The sequence below is a fragment of the Equus caballus genome, chromosome 26 (assembly GCF_041296265.1).
Source record: "Equus caballus isolate H_3958 breed thoroughbred chromosome 26, TB-T2T, whole genome shotgun sequence".
NCBI classification, from domain to species: domain Eukaryota; kingdom Metazoa; phylum Chordata; class Mammalia; order Perissodactyla; family Equidae; genus Equus; species Equus caballus.
Window position 1 is genome coordinate 47928759 of NC_091709.1, and position 13982 is coordinate 47942740.

The 13982-nt window shown below is 38.7% G+C and overlaps 1 protein-coding gene across 50 annotated transcripts in view; it reads left to right on the forward strand.

Annotated features, from left to right (window-relative positions):
- The window catches only part of PCBP3 (poly(rC) binding protein 3), a 281196-nt gene that overhangs the window by 198225 nt on the left and 68989 nt on the right, over nucleotides 1–13982 (forward strand). For 44 of the 50 annotated variants that reach the window (XR_011433039.1, XR_011433038.1, XR_011433040.1 and 41 more), the window contains one exon: nucleotides 12593–12725. The exons of the other annotated variants lie outside the window; for them this stretch is intronic. Coding sequence is in view for 28 of the 44 variants with exons in the window: in XM_070252611.1 (XP_070108712.1) it covers nucleotides 12716–12725 (10 nt within the window). In the remaining 16 variants the exon portion in view is untranslated. The remainder of the gene's footprint in view (nucleotides 1–12592; nucleotides 12726–13982) is intronic. 50 annotated transcript variants of the gene reach the window in all.

A 13982-nucleotide genomic window follows, 5' to 3' on the forward strand; every position in this document is an offset into this window, starting at 1 on the left:
ATTCCCTCCCCTTCTAAGTAGCTTTTAATTTTATCTTCCCATTATTTCTTTTTGAAAGTATAAACTAATATGTATATAAATGAGTTCCTTAACTTAGTAAATATTTCCTCGTTCATATTTCTTTTGATTTTTTGGAAGGTTTGCATTTTTTTTTTTTTGGTCTTATACTATTCTCTGTCTATATAATTCACGTAAACCCCCTTTTCTTTTTTTACATACTGTCTATTGACTTGCTGTCATGAGGAATATTAAAGTTAACTAGAAACCTCTTCTTTTCCTCCCTTGTTCCTCTCCCCTAGCATCTATTTTCATTGTTACCAGTTTACTCCCTGTTAATAGCTGCGAGGCTGTGAGGAAATTTAGTCTAATTCCCATTCACTCTCCCGCCTCTTCTCCCATTTCATTAGTGGTATTGATTTTTTATTTCCAGCACGTTTAACATTTGCATGTTATTCTGTCACCCTTAACTGCATCATTTAGTCCTGATTCTAGACGCTTATCATCATACCTGATGACAAATCTTCTCCACTTATTTTGAGGTTGGCCAAAACCCATTCTATATTAGGTTCCTCAGGATGGGCTCACAAGAAAAATATTCCCTGTGTTCTTACAAGTTTGTGTCTTTTTATCTGTGGCCTTTAGCTGCATAAAAATCCTTGGCTCATATTTTTTTTCTTTAATATCTTAAAAATGTTGCTTTCCTTCTGTGTTGCTGTTGAGAGGTCCAGCATCTCTCTGATGTTCTTCTCATTATAAGTGCTTGGGACATTTTGCATGGATGCCCAAAAGTCTTCATCTCTAAGTTCTAATCATTTTCCATAGTGTGTTTTGGTCTTAACTGCTCGGGTTTGAATTTTCCAGGAACACAGTGTGCTAATCACTATTGAATCACAGATTCAAGCCTTCTTTTATTTCGGGAGATGCTTTTGGAATATATATGAAGCTGCAACAGGATTGCAGTTATATATATGTTGGATCTCTTTGGCTGTCTTTTGGGTCTGTCATGTTCCCCTGAATCTTTTTGCCTCCACTTCCATTTCATTACTTTCTTTCTCTTCTGTGCTTTATTTCATTTCCTGTGCCTTCTGTGCTGTCTCGTTGCTCATATTTTTTCTGCTTTTCATTTCTGAAAAAAATTCTAGTTTGCTCCTGAGTTTCTGTCAGCTGCCTTTCATATCTTCCTGTTTTGTTGCCTACCACTTTTGAGATGTTCTAATTCTATTTTAAATTATGTTCTTCTAAAATGTTATTTTCTCAATTTTTAGTTCAATTTGACATATTTAGCTATAATTTTCATCTTCTTTGTGTTCGTAGTTTTTATTTGTTACAATGTTATTTATTTTATTTTTACTTCTTTTTGGTGGTATATTCATATGGGATTGATCATAATTCTTTGTCTCCCCCGCTTTTATTTTCGGGGAAGGATTTGCCCTGAGCTAACATCTGTTGCCAATCTTCCTCTTTTTTTTTTTCTCCCCAAAGCCCCAGTGCATGGTTGTGTATCCTAGTTGTAAGTCCTTCTAGTTCTTCTATGTGAGCTGCTGCTGCAACATGGCAACTGACAGACAGGCGGTATGGTTCTGTGACCAGGAAATGAACCTGGGCCGCTGAAGCGGTGAGAGCGGGAACTTTAACTGTTAGGCCATCGGCGCTGACTTAGTCTCCCATTTTTAAATAATGGTTTTTCTGGGGTATTAGGAAAAAGTTTCCAGCAGAAGGACTGGAAATGGGCCAGACTAACTTTGCTAGCTTCAAGGATCAGAGGATCTCTTCTTTATTGTTGCCATGAAATAGTTCTTAAATGGCCTCTTTGCATAGGGATTTCTGTCTCTGAAGATTGCTCTTGGTTCGGGGGCTTCCTCTCCCATCTCTGTTGTCTAGAGATGTACAGTCTTCCCTCTCAAGGCAGTGCTTTCACCTTAAATCATTGTGCTTTGCACACCCATACATTTTGAGGTTTGTCTCCTCTGGAGTTCTCTTTTTCTGGAACTTTCTACCAAAACGCACAGCATTCCAATCTAGTTTAATTTGTATTTTGTTTGGAACAGTTTTTCCTCTAGGTGATTCTCTGTCCAAAAGTGAATATTTGTTGTGTATTATTGAAATCCTTGAGGACTTAGGGCCCTTCAGTACCTTCAGTACTGTTTAAATTTCTCCTGAACTCCTAAGTGGTTCCTTGTTGTTTTCTTTACTTTTTTTTTTCACTTTCCTAGAACTTGGTGTCTGTAAGTACTTTCTGGAGTTTCTCCATTTGCTATCAGAATGTTCATCTAGATCTCATTTAGTGTGAATCCCTGTTTCTTTGGGGCATGGTAATATTTGTGGGGTATTTCTGAGTTCTGTGGTTCAAAGGACTGTTCCCCACTTCCTTTCCATTACTACAAACTCCGTGCATTCAGCTGACTCATTTTGGATCCTGAGTCTGTGTTCTGGCCACGCCTACCCATATTCTGGGGATCTGAGGGATTCCTTGACATCCAGGTCTATTGAAGAGATCTTCAGTGGATTTTTTTCTTTATGAATCTTGTCACTCTGGGAATTTTAAAGGAATTTTGAGAATTAAAAGAAAAATCAACTATGCTGTTGCCATGACCATGACAGTAAATTTTTATATACATTTAAGTCCCAGGAGACTTAACTATTAATTAAATAAATAATAAATAATTACTCTTATCCTATATGGTTGATATTCATTTACTTTTATTCATATTTTTGTAATTTTCATTGCTCTATTCCTTCCTGCAAATCCAGTATGCTATCTGGGATCTTTGTCCTCCTGCCTAAACAACCTTTAAAATTTGCTTTAGAGCAGGTCCATTGGAGAAGAACTGTCCCAGTTTTCTGACTGTCTGGAAATGTCTTTGTTCACTTTCATTTGTGAAAGGTAATCACATTTTGTAAAAAATCCTCAATGGACAGTGATTTTGTTTAGCAAACTACAGCTCTAGTTCAGCTGTGTTCTGTTAACCATTGTTATTGCTGAAGGCACCCTTCAGTCTAACTATTGCTCTTTTGAAAATAGTCTCATTTAGTCCTTCATTTGCTTTTAAGATATTTTCTTTGGCTCTGTTTTCTTAAGACTTTATTATGATGTGTCATTGTGAGTTTCTTTATACATCTTGCTTGGGATTGGTTAGAGTTCCTGAGTCTGTGGGTTTGGTGTTGTTCATTTCCAGAATATTTTCAGCCAGGATTTCTTTAAATACAGCTTCTGCTCCATTCTTTCTCTTCTCCTTGGCGCCTGATTAAAAGTATGTTAGATATCTGCACAGTATTTCTATATCCTCTTATCTTTTGCATTTTCCTTCTGTTTCTTTCTGTAATACATTTTGGATAGTCTCCTGTGACTTAGTTTCAGCTCACAAATTATCTTTTCAGTTCTACACAGTTCTGTCAGTAAACTTTTTCATTGAGTTTGCAATTTTAGGTATTGTAGTTTTTAGTTTTAGAATTTCTCTGTGCTTTTTTTTCAGCTTTGCTATGGCAGTATTTTTTTTTTTTTTATTAATGTTATGATAGATTACAACCTTGTGAGATTTCAGTTGTACATTTTGTTAGTCATGTTGTGGGTACACCACTTCCCCCTCCGTACCCTCCCCCCACCCCCCCTTTTCCCTGGTAACCACCGATCAGATTCTCCTTCTCAATATACTAACTTCCACCTATGAGTGGAGTCATATAGAGTTCGTCTTTCTCTGACTGGCTTATTTCGCTTAACATAATGCCCTCGAGGTCCATCCACGTTGTTGTGAATGGGCCAATTTCGTCTTTTTTTATGGCTGAGTAGTATTCCATTGTGTATATATACCACATCTTCTTTATCCAATCATCAGTTTCTGGGCATGTAGGCTGGTTCCACGTCTTGGCTATTGTAAATAATGCTGCGATGAACATAGGGGTGCAACGGACTCTTGAGATATCTGATATCAGGTTCTTAGGATAGATACCCAGTAATGGGATGGCTGGGTCATAGGGTATTTCTATTTTTAACTTTTTGAGAAATCTCCATACTGTTTTCCATAGTGGCTGTACCAGTTTGCATTCCCACCAACAGTGTATGAGGGTTCCTCTTTCTCCACAACCTCTCCAACATTTGTCGTTCTTGGTTTTGGATGTTTTTGCCAATCTAACGGGGGTAAGGTGATATCTTAGTGTAGTTTTGATTTGCATTTCCCTGATGATTAGCGATGATGAACATCTTTTCATGTGTCTATTGGCCATATTCATATCTTCTTTTGAGAAATGTCTGTTCATGTCCTCTGCCCATTTTTTGATCGGGTTGTTTGTTTTTTTGTTGTTAAGCAGTGTGAGTTCTTTGTATATTAGGGAGATTAACCCTTTGTCGGATAAGTGGCTTGTAAATATTTTTTCCCAATTAGTGAGCTATGGCAGTATTTTTAACTTATTCTGAAATAATTACAGACTCACAAGAAGTTGCAAATATAGTGCAGAGTCTCCTGTAACATTCACCCAGCTTCTCCCAGTGGTAACATCTTACGTGACTATGTACAATATCAAAACCAGGAAAATGACATTGGTGCAAGACTGCTAACTCATTCCAATGTTACCAGTTTTTACTGTCACTCAGTTGTGTGTGTGTAGAGATGGTAGTAATAGTCGTAGTGTTACCGAACCTAAAGTCAGTTCGCTCACTGTCACGCAGCAAGCCAAACTCTGATGCCAGGTGTAGTGGAAAAATAGGAATTTTATTACAAAGCACTGAGCAAGGAGAACGGGATGTAATCCAGAACTCCCCAAAAAGCTCCAAGAAAGGGTTTTTATTTGGGGTTTTAGGTAGGGGAAGGGGAGCATGTGGCTAACGCTTACAGTCATTGTAGCTTCTCACTGCTCCTGCAAGATGCTTAGTCAGGCGGAAGCTGTCAGCAAGCTGCCCTCTCATCAGCCGTCCTCCTGCTGTTCTGCAAGGCAAGCTCAGAAACTGGTTATTTTGTGCCCCATGTTAACCTTGTGTGGGTACAAAGTGTGCTTTTACCCTAATCCAGGGGAATTTTAATGCCTTTCATCCTCAAATTCAGGAGTAGTAATAACAGTAGTAATAGTAGTTCTAGGCCATGTTATCCCTGTGGACAGATTTGTATAACCACCTCCGCAAGCTATGATGCAGAACTACTCGTTCCATCACCACAAAGGAACTGCCTTAAGCTACCCTTCAATTGTTAAATAGTCATTCCCCCACCCACTCCCATCTCTATCCCCTGGAAACCAATAACTATGTCTTTTCAAAAGTGTTATATAAATGGAATCATACAGTTTTCAACCTTTTAAGATTGGCTTTTTTCACTCAGCATAATGCCCTTACACCCATCCCAGTTGTTATGTGTCAGTAGTTTGCTTCTTTTTATTGCTGAACAATTTTCCCTCTATGGATGTACAACATTTTGTTTAAATGCTCAGCGTTGAAGGACATTTGGATTGTTTCCAATTTGGGGCTATTGTAAATAAAGCAGCATTGTAAGTTTAAGCACATGTTTTTGTGTCAACATAAGTTTTCATGTCTCTGGGATAAATGCCTTAGCATGTATTTGCTGGGTTGTATAGTAAGTATATGTTTAGTTTTGTAATAAAATATTTTTTCAGAGTGGCCAATGTTTGATACTATCACTGTTTTGTTTTTTTTTTTAAAGATTTTAATTTTTTCCTTTTTCTCCCCAAAGCCCCCCGGTACATAGTTGTATATTCTTCGTTGTGGGTTCTTCTAGTTGTGGCATGTGGGACGCTGCCTCAGCGTGGTCTGATAAGCAGTGCCATGTCCGCGCCCAGGATTCGAACCAACGAAACACTGGGCCGCCTGCCACGGAGCGCGCGAACTTAACCACTCAGCCACGGGGCCAGCCCCCTATCACTGTTTTTTGAAGCTATTCTCATAGGTGCGTGGTAATACCTCACTGTGGTTTACTTTGCATTTCCCTAATGACAAATGGTGTTGAACATCTTTTCATGCACTTATTTTGCCATCCATATGTTTTCTTTGGGGAAATATCTGTTCATGTCTTTCACTCAACTTTCCAATTGATTTTTTAAAATTTTTTACTATTGAATTTTGAGTATCTTTTATATATTCTGCATACTTATTTTTGTTGGATATGTGGTTTGCAAATATTTTCTCCCAATCTATAGCTTGCCTTTTCATTCTTTTAACAGGGTATTTTGTATAGCAATAGTTTTTAATTTTTATTAAGTCCAATGTATCAGATTTTCCTTTCATGGATCATGCTTTCTGAAGTCTAAGAAATCTTTGCCTAGCCCTAGCTCCTGAAGATTTTTCTCCTGTCTTTTTCTAAGAGGTTTATAGTTTCTTGTTTTGCATCTATGTGTATAATCCATTTTGAGTTAATATTTATGTAAGGTGTGAGACTTAGGTCAAGATTTGGGGATTTTGCCTATTCAGTTGTCCCAGCATCGTTTCTTGAAAAAAATTCTCTTTCTCCATTGAATTTCCTTTCCACCTTGCCAAAAATTAGTTGGGCACATTTGGCTGGGTTTATTTCTAGGTTCTCTATTCTATTCCCCTGAGTTATGTGTCTTTCCCTCTGCCAATACTATACTATGTTGAATACTGTAGCTGTAAACTAAGCCTTATTATCAGATCGAGTGATTCTTCCTGCTTTCTTCTTCTTTTTTCAAGTTTTTTAAGCTACTCTAGGGCCTGTGCCTTTCCATATAAATTTTAGAATAAGCTTGTCTATGTTTACAAAAAACTTTTCAGGGATTTTTATAGGAATTGCATTAACAAATAGATCAATTGGGAGAAAATTGACATCTTTACTATGTCGAATCTTCCAATCCATGAATAATGTATGTGCCTCCATTTAGTTAGGTTTCTTTGATTTATTTCATCAGCATTTTTCAGTTTTCAGCATACATATCCTGCATATGCTTTGTTTAAGTGTATACCAAAGTATTTCATTTTATTTTGAGCAATTTTAAATGATACTGTGTTTTTAATTTTGGTTTATGTATGTTCACTGTTAGTATACAAAAATGCAGTTAATTTTTGTGTAGTACTCATATTCTGCCACCTTTCTGAACTCATTTATTGCTTCTAGGAGTTTTGTTTTGTTTTGTAGGATCCTTGAGATTTTGTAGGCAGAAAATCCTATCATCTGGAAATATAGTTTTATTTCTTCTTTTCCAGTCTATGTACCTCTGATTTATTTTTCTTGTGTGTTGCAGTAGCTAGAACTCCCAGTAGTATGTTGACTAAGACTGGTGAGAGTGGACAGCCATGTCTTGTTCCCAATCTTAGAGTAAAGCATTCAGTCTATCATCTTTATGTATGATGCTGGCTGTAGGTTTTTTGTAGATGCTGCTTATCAAGTTGAAGTAATTTTCCTCTATTCTTAATTTGCTGGATTTTTTTTTTTTACCATGAATAGGTGTTGAATTTCATCAAATACTTTTTATGCAGAAATTCATATGATCATATGGTTTTTATGCTTTAGCTTGTTGATATGGTAGATTATATTGATTGATTTTTTAATATGGAGCCAGCCTTGCATATCTGAATAAATCCTACATGGTCATGGCATATAATTCATTTATACATTGCTGGATTCAATTTGCTAATTAAAAAAATTTTTTTTTAGTTTATTTGTGTCTATGTTCATGAGAGTCATTGGTCTGTGGTTTTCTTCTTCTGTACTGTCTTTATCTCTGATTTTAGTAGCAGGGTAATAGTAGCCTCGCAAAATGAATTGGGAAGTATTCTCCTGTTTTCTCTGAAAGATTGTCGAAAGTTGGTGTTCATTCTTTCAATGTTTGGTAACATTCTCCAGTGAAAATCTGGGCCGGGAGATTTGTTTTTCTGGAGTTTTTTATTTCAAATTTAATTTCTTTAATGGCTGTAGGAATATTGAGATTGTCTATTTCATTTTGATTGATTTTTTTTGGTAGTTTTGTTGATTGTTTTTTATATCTCTTATTTATTTATGAATTTTTTTGGAGATTTGCTTTAAGCATGTTTATAAATGCTCATTGAAACAAGCATTTTTATAATGGCTGCTTTAAAATCTTTGTCAGAGAATTGTAGCATCTCTGTCATCTCAGTGTTTAGCATTTGTTGATTTTCTTTTCTCTTTCATGTTGAAATTTTCCTAGTTTTTGATATGAGAAGTGATTTTTGTATCCTGGAAATTTGGGTTATTATGTTACAATAGTCTGGATCTTATATAAATCTCCTATCTTAGCAGGCTTCTGCCAACACCAGGGGGAAGAGGGCACCTTGTCAACAACAGGTCCAGGCTGCCCCTTGTCCTCCCTGATTCCATGGTAGAGGGACGAGTACCTTGTTGCTGCTGGGTGGGAATGGAAGTCTAGGCTCCCAAAACAGGCTCTTCTGGTAGGGGCGGTCGTAGTATGTGTTGGGGGGAGGTTGTTTCCTTCCTGTCACTTCATCTGGAGTGGATAACAAAAAGCCTGGCTCGCTGGATATCCTGTGCCCAGTCCTTTATCTAGAGACGGAGAGCAGACTTTTGTTGAGACTTTTTTTCCCATGCTGTTTGGCATTTTTAGGGTGCAGCCCTTTTCAGTGACCAGTTTGGAATATACATGAGGGAAACAAATCAAAATGGTCAATTCACTGCCGCATCACTCTTGAAATCCTAAGGACCCTAGCCAGTTTACTTTCTTTTCTTCACTTTGAAAGGTTTTCTGATGTTTGTTTCATATTTAATATCAAGTTTTTAGTTGTACTCAGCAGGAAGAATAGGGAGAAATGTGTCTACTTCATCTTGTCCAGAACCAGCAGTTTTTGTTTTCATTTTAATTCCTAGTATCATCTGTACTTTCTTGATTATTTTTCTCGACCAATGTCATCAGAGGGTTGTGCATTTTTAGACCTTTTTTGAAGAACCAAATTTTATAGTTGTTCATTTTCTCAATTGGCTCTCTTTTCTTTTCTTAACTTCTGATCTATGCCTTATTTTTACCTTCTTTATAGTTTCTGTGGATACTTTCTGTTATTTTTCTAACTTCTTAAATTGCGTTTTTTACTCGCTAATTTTCTGCCTTTCTTTATTCCTAATATGGGCTTTTAAGGCTGTAAGTTTTCCTGTAAGTTCTGTTGTAGCTGCTGGCTACAAATTTTGGTGCATAGTAATTTTATTATTGTTGAGGTCTAATTATTTTCTAATTTCATTATGTTGATCCCATCCATTTCTTATTTAGACGCATTTAAAAAATGTTATGTCCCGGGGAATTATAAAGTTATCTTTTTGCTAATCATATCTAATTTAATTGCCTAGTGGGTAGAAAGCATGGTCTGTTGATTCTATGTCTTCCAAATTTGTTGAGACTCGCATTATGAGTTAGAACATTGTCAATTTTTGTTCTGTTCTCTGAGAGCTTTAGGAGAATGTGTTGTAACCTCTAGATGTCAGGTACAGAGTTTCACACACACAGCATCATATTTTTGTGTTGTTTATGCACTCCACATATTTGTTATGTTGTCATTATGCTTGTGTGCTGTGACCAGGGGGTGTGCTCCGTCTCCCACCAGGTAGGCAGGGGTTGCTAGGCTTGAGTGTCACTCCTCAGATTGAACTCCCAATCTCGGGCTCTTGGAGCATCTGTGTACTTCCTCACTGTACCGAAACAGCTCTCACCTCTCAATGGGATTATTGCTTAAGCTCCTGAAGTCCCTCCTGCTTCTCCTGCCCCTCTTCACCTTCAGCTTGTTTTCCGTACCAGCAGCCTGATTGCTGTGTTAGAATACTGTGATTTGTCATGCCTCTTTTCTTCCTGATGCCTTCTCATAGCCCTGTTTCCCACAGGTTCTACCTGCCCCCATTCTTAAAATGGTCTAAAACACCCTAGCCAACATGGCTCCTCGTCTCTTCTCCACATCCATCTTCTACTGCCCTCCCCTCACTCACCCTCTGCTGACACGTGTCCTCCTGGCAAAAGGAGGACGTGGAGGAAGCCCAGTAGAAAGCAGGTAGGACAGCCCTCTGCCTCCTTGTTGTCTGATGTTTCAAACTTCTGATGCAGTCCAAGCCCTTCATTAAGAACACGGATGACGATGTGAGCTGCTTGTGCCCCCATGTGCACTTGTGTGTGGGGATGTGCCTACCTGTGTGTGTGTGTGTGTGTGTGTGTATAGTTTGCAGCTGAATGGGCTTCTTTTCTCTGGACTTTGCCCAGGAGGGGATGGGACGTCCTTGGGGACTCATCCTTTGAAGCTGATTTGTTGTGACGGCCTGTTCAGCAAGTCGTTAAAAACTATTGCTTCTGTCGTTACTAAGTGGGTCACGCAGTGAGGGAAAGCCATAGAGGTGAGGAAGGGGACTCACGTACCTCACTGTATCTTCTCTGTCGTCCTCCCTTCCTAACACAATTGTGTTTTGAAAAGAGAACAGCAGAGCATTTCATCTCTGAGATTTTCACGATGACTCACATCTAACAGGGTGCTTGGTGTCTCTGGCTCCCTGAAGCATGTTGGCAATGTCAGCAGAAGTGGGTCGTTGCATGAGTATGTCTGTTTGCCACGTCATGTCCCAGATTTCTAGTCTCCTGGTGTTCCTTACCAATTTAGTGAAACGTCAGAGCCATATATATTTAGTAAGCTACTACCCTTTAGATGTTTCTACAATGAAGTAAATTGCAAATGGAATGTCCTTTGGTTAAAGTCCATTAATTTCTGATTATATTGCCTTGTTATCAGAGACTGCTGTCTGTACCATTTCTACTTTCTGTACCTTACTAGAAGGAATCATCCTGCCTGCTAGAATTCTGAGAGCCTCTTGGGAGGAGGGGACAGGAGGTCTTTTTATTCAGTCTGTTTTCTTCCGCACCACACTCCTGGTTTAACTTTGGCGTTGCACTCTCTTCAGAACTGCTTATTGTCCAATCCTCAGTGAGCCATCCTGCTCAGAAAGGAAGACTGCAGTTGTCTGTGGGAATAGAAGAGTGTCCAGCCAGCAATGACAGGTGCTGGGGCATCTGGAGACCTTGTGCTTCCTTAAAGAAAGTGTTAATTCTTACTCTTGTTTTTACTCACTTTCCTCCCCCGTGGTCCCTTGACTCCATCGTAGAGGGACGAGTGCCTTGTTGCTGCTGGGTAGGTGTGGAAGTCTAGGCTCCCAGCACAGGCTCTTCGGTTGTAGTGTATGCGGGGGTATCCTGTCACTTCACCTGGAGTAGGGCAGGTATTGTCAAAAAGACTTCTGGCTCACTAGATTTCCTGTGCCCAGTCCTTTGCATAGAGACAGAGAGCAGACTTTTCTTCTGTTATTTGGCATTTTTAGGGTGCAGGCTTTTTCAGTGACCAGTTGGGAATATATATGAGGGAAACAAAACAAAACAAAATGGTGAATTCACTGCCACATCACTCTTCAAATCTGAGGTACCCTAGCCAGTTTACTTTCTTTTCTCCATCTTGAAAGGTTTTCTGATGTTTGTTTCATATTTAATGTCCAGAGTTTTTAGTTGTACCTTAATGTATTATATGGATAAGACATTTTAGCTTGAAACAAAGTCAGTGCTGTTGTTTATTGCCTAAAGTGATTACCTGATTGACTCAGAGAAAGGGAAAGACATTTAACATAGGTTTCTAATTATTTTTGGTGTTGTGACCTCACAATTCCAAATGTTGGATGCTGTTATAGGCAAGCCTTTTCAGTTGTCTATAGCAATAATTCATGGAGGTCATAAATATACACCTATGGAATAGATTAAAAACACAGCAAAGACAATATTTTAAATTGCTCCATATTTTTTTCTGAAAACTTTATTGTTCTCTAATCACCTGAAATTATACCAAACAATAAGGAAAACTTGCCTTTATTGCATGTTATGTTTAGATGCTTTATGTTTATTATCTCATTTATTTTCATTTAATAGCTGTTAGCTCCATTTTACAGATTCAGAAACTAAGGCTAAGCAGCATGTTAGCATACCTTACAATATATTATGTTGACAAAAGACTTAAAAAAAAACACACAGCAAAGCAGAGAATGTTAAGAAAATGGGTACTTGTGACTGGAGATTAAACTTACAGTTTGGACAGCAAACATGAATTCAAAAAGTAAAAAGTCAAGCAGTTCAGATCAAGGTGAAGTGATGCACTCTGGAAGCACGCTAGATGGTGCAGAAGGTGGCTCTATTTGGACAAAACTGCATTCTGAAATTAAAGAGTTTGAATGAAATTATTATACCTTCTGTAGAAGTAGAAAACCAGCGATGTATTTATATTAATATATAATTTCATAAATGTTATTTAAAAATCAGTATATATGTGTATAAATATGCTAAATATTATAAATAGAAAGTTGACTGTTTTGTTTACATTCTCAAAGTTTATACAGTTTTACCAAAACTCTTCTTTTGGACTTCTCATTTATCAAATGGAAACCTCCTTGTTTTTGGAGCAGCCTCATTTGGGCCATAGAGGGTGGTATCCCAGAGTGAGTTCTTGCTGGCATCTCATCTCCACAGTCTTAGCTGCCTCATCTTTGAATGTTTAAGAAATGTTTACTGCTCTCTTGAATGCCAGAAAGCAATTCTGTTGAAGCTCAGTCGTTATGGACAAGGTTATAGATTTGTAAGCTCATCCCCCTGTGTTTTTGTGTTTTAGGTAGGGGTTCCACGACAAAGTCAGTCCTCCTATAAAGCACCAGTTCCGGTTATGATGCTCTGAGTTACACTAAGGCTGAACATTTGTGGTCTATGGATCTGCTCTGACTCTTAGAGCCTGCTTATGGGGGAAGGTGAGTTCCTGTCAAGTGTCTTTTGTTTGCTCGTTTGTTTACCAAGACTGTGTATGGGAAAGTCAAGCTCACTCTGGAAAATGAAGTATGTTTGAAGTGGCACAATGTGTACTTTACCCTCTTCAGTCCATGATATGGTGTCAAATGGGAAGTAGTACAGGAGAGAAGACAAATGATGATAACAGGGAAAGTTCAACAAAGAAAGGCAGTTGATGCAATAATGTGATAATGTAGGAACCTCATTCCTGGTTGACTCTTGAAAAGTCTTGTTGAGTTGAGATGGAGTTTGAAGAAGCAGATCAAAGTTTGAGGGAGCAGGTCTAAGCTGAGGCAGAAATGTTTCTCTGTGGCTTTTTCCCTTGAATTTTGAGGAGCATGGGAACCTTTAGAACTGTTTTCCCGTAAGTATTCCCTGTTGTTACCCTTCCAGGTCCTCATCCTGCCATTTTGTAAAGAACACTCACTGGGTGGGAAATCTGGAGAGCCAGGTCTGTTGTCAGCTTGTTTATTAGTTCCCCTGTACATAAGCACCAGCCACATGAGGAGCCCTGTGCTAAGCAAAGCAGGCTCGCCTGGCTCTGCTGACAGTCCTGCTGTGTGTGCACGGGTGGAGAAGCAGGTGTGTTCTGTGTGCAGGAGTGTGTGTGCTGTGTGCAAGAGCATGTGAAGTAGCATGTGTGTTCTGTGTGCAGGAGCATGTGTGTTGTGTGCTTACGTGGGGTACTGTGTGTGCATGTATGCAAGAGTGTATGCGGTAGCGTGTCTGTTTTGTGTGCTGCTTTGCTCTCCAGTGCTCTGAGCCCTGGGTTCTCTCTGGCAGGGCTCACGGGTTCTGAGCCTGCAGTACTGACTTTTCCTGGCCTCAGTTTCTCACTTATAAAATAAAGGAACCTCAGAGGTTCCTTCTACCACTCACATGCCTTGGTCAGCTCCAGCCCAATTCTAGTTTATCCATCCATATATTTTGTGTTATGAGGGTACCGCCAATATAAGAGTACATTCTAGGGTGCTTTATTTATCCAGGGCCAAAGGTGGCCACTGAGAATCTGTGTTAAGCTGTATAATTTATTAATGCAGATTCACAACACAAACCTTGTATAGGTTCTGAGTTAACGTACCTCTGAGGTGGTTGTCAAAGAAACAGGTGCATCTTTAAAAAGTCACAAGACTTTATAATAAGGGACACCAGGTCCCTCACCGACTTTCTGAATTTTTTGATTGTTCTTCTCAGTACCGGCTTCTCTCCTGTGCTGCCCA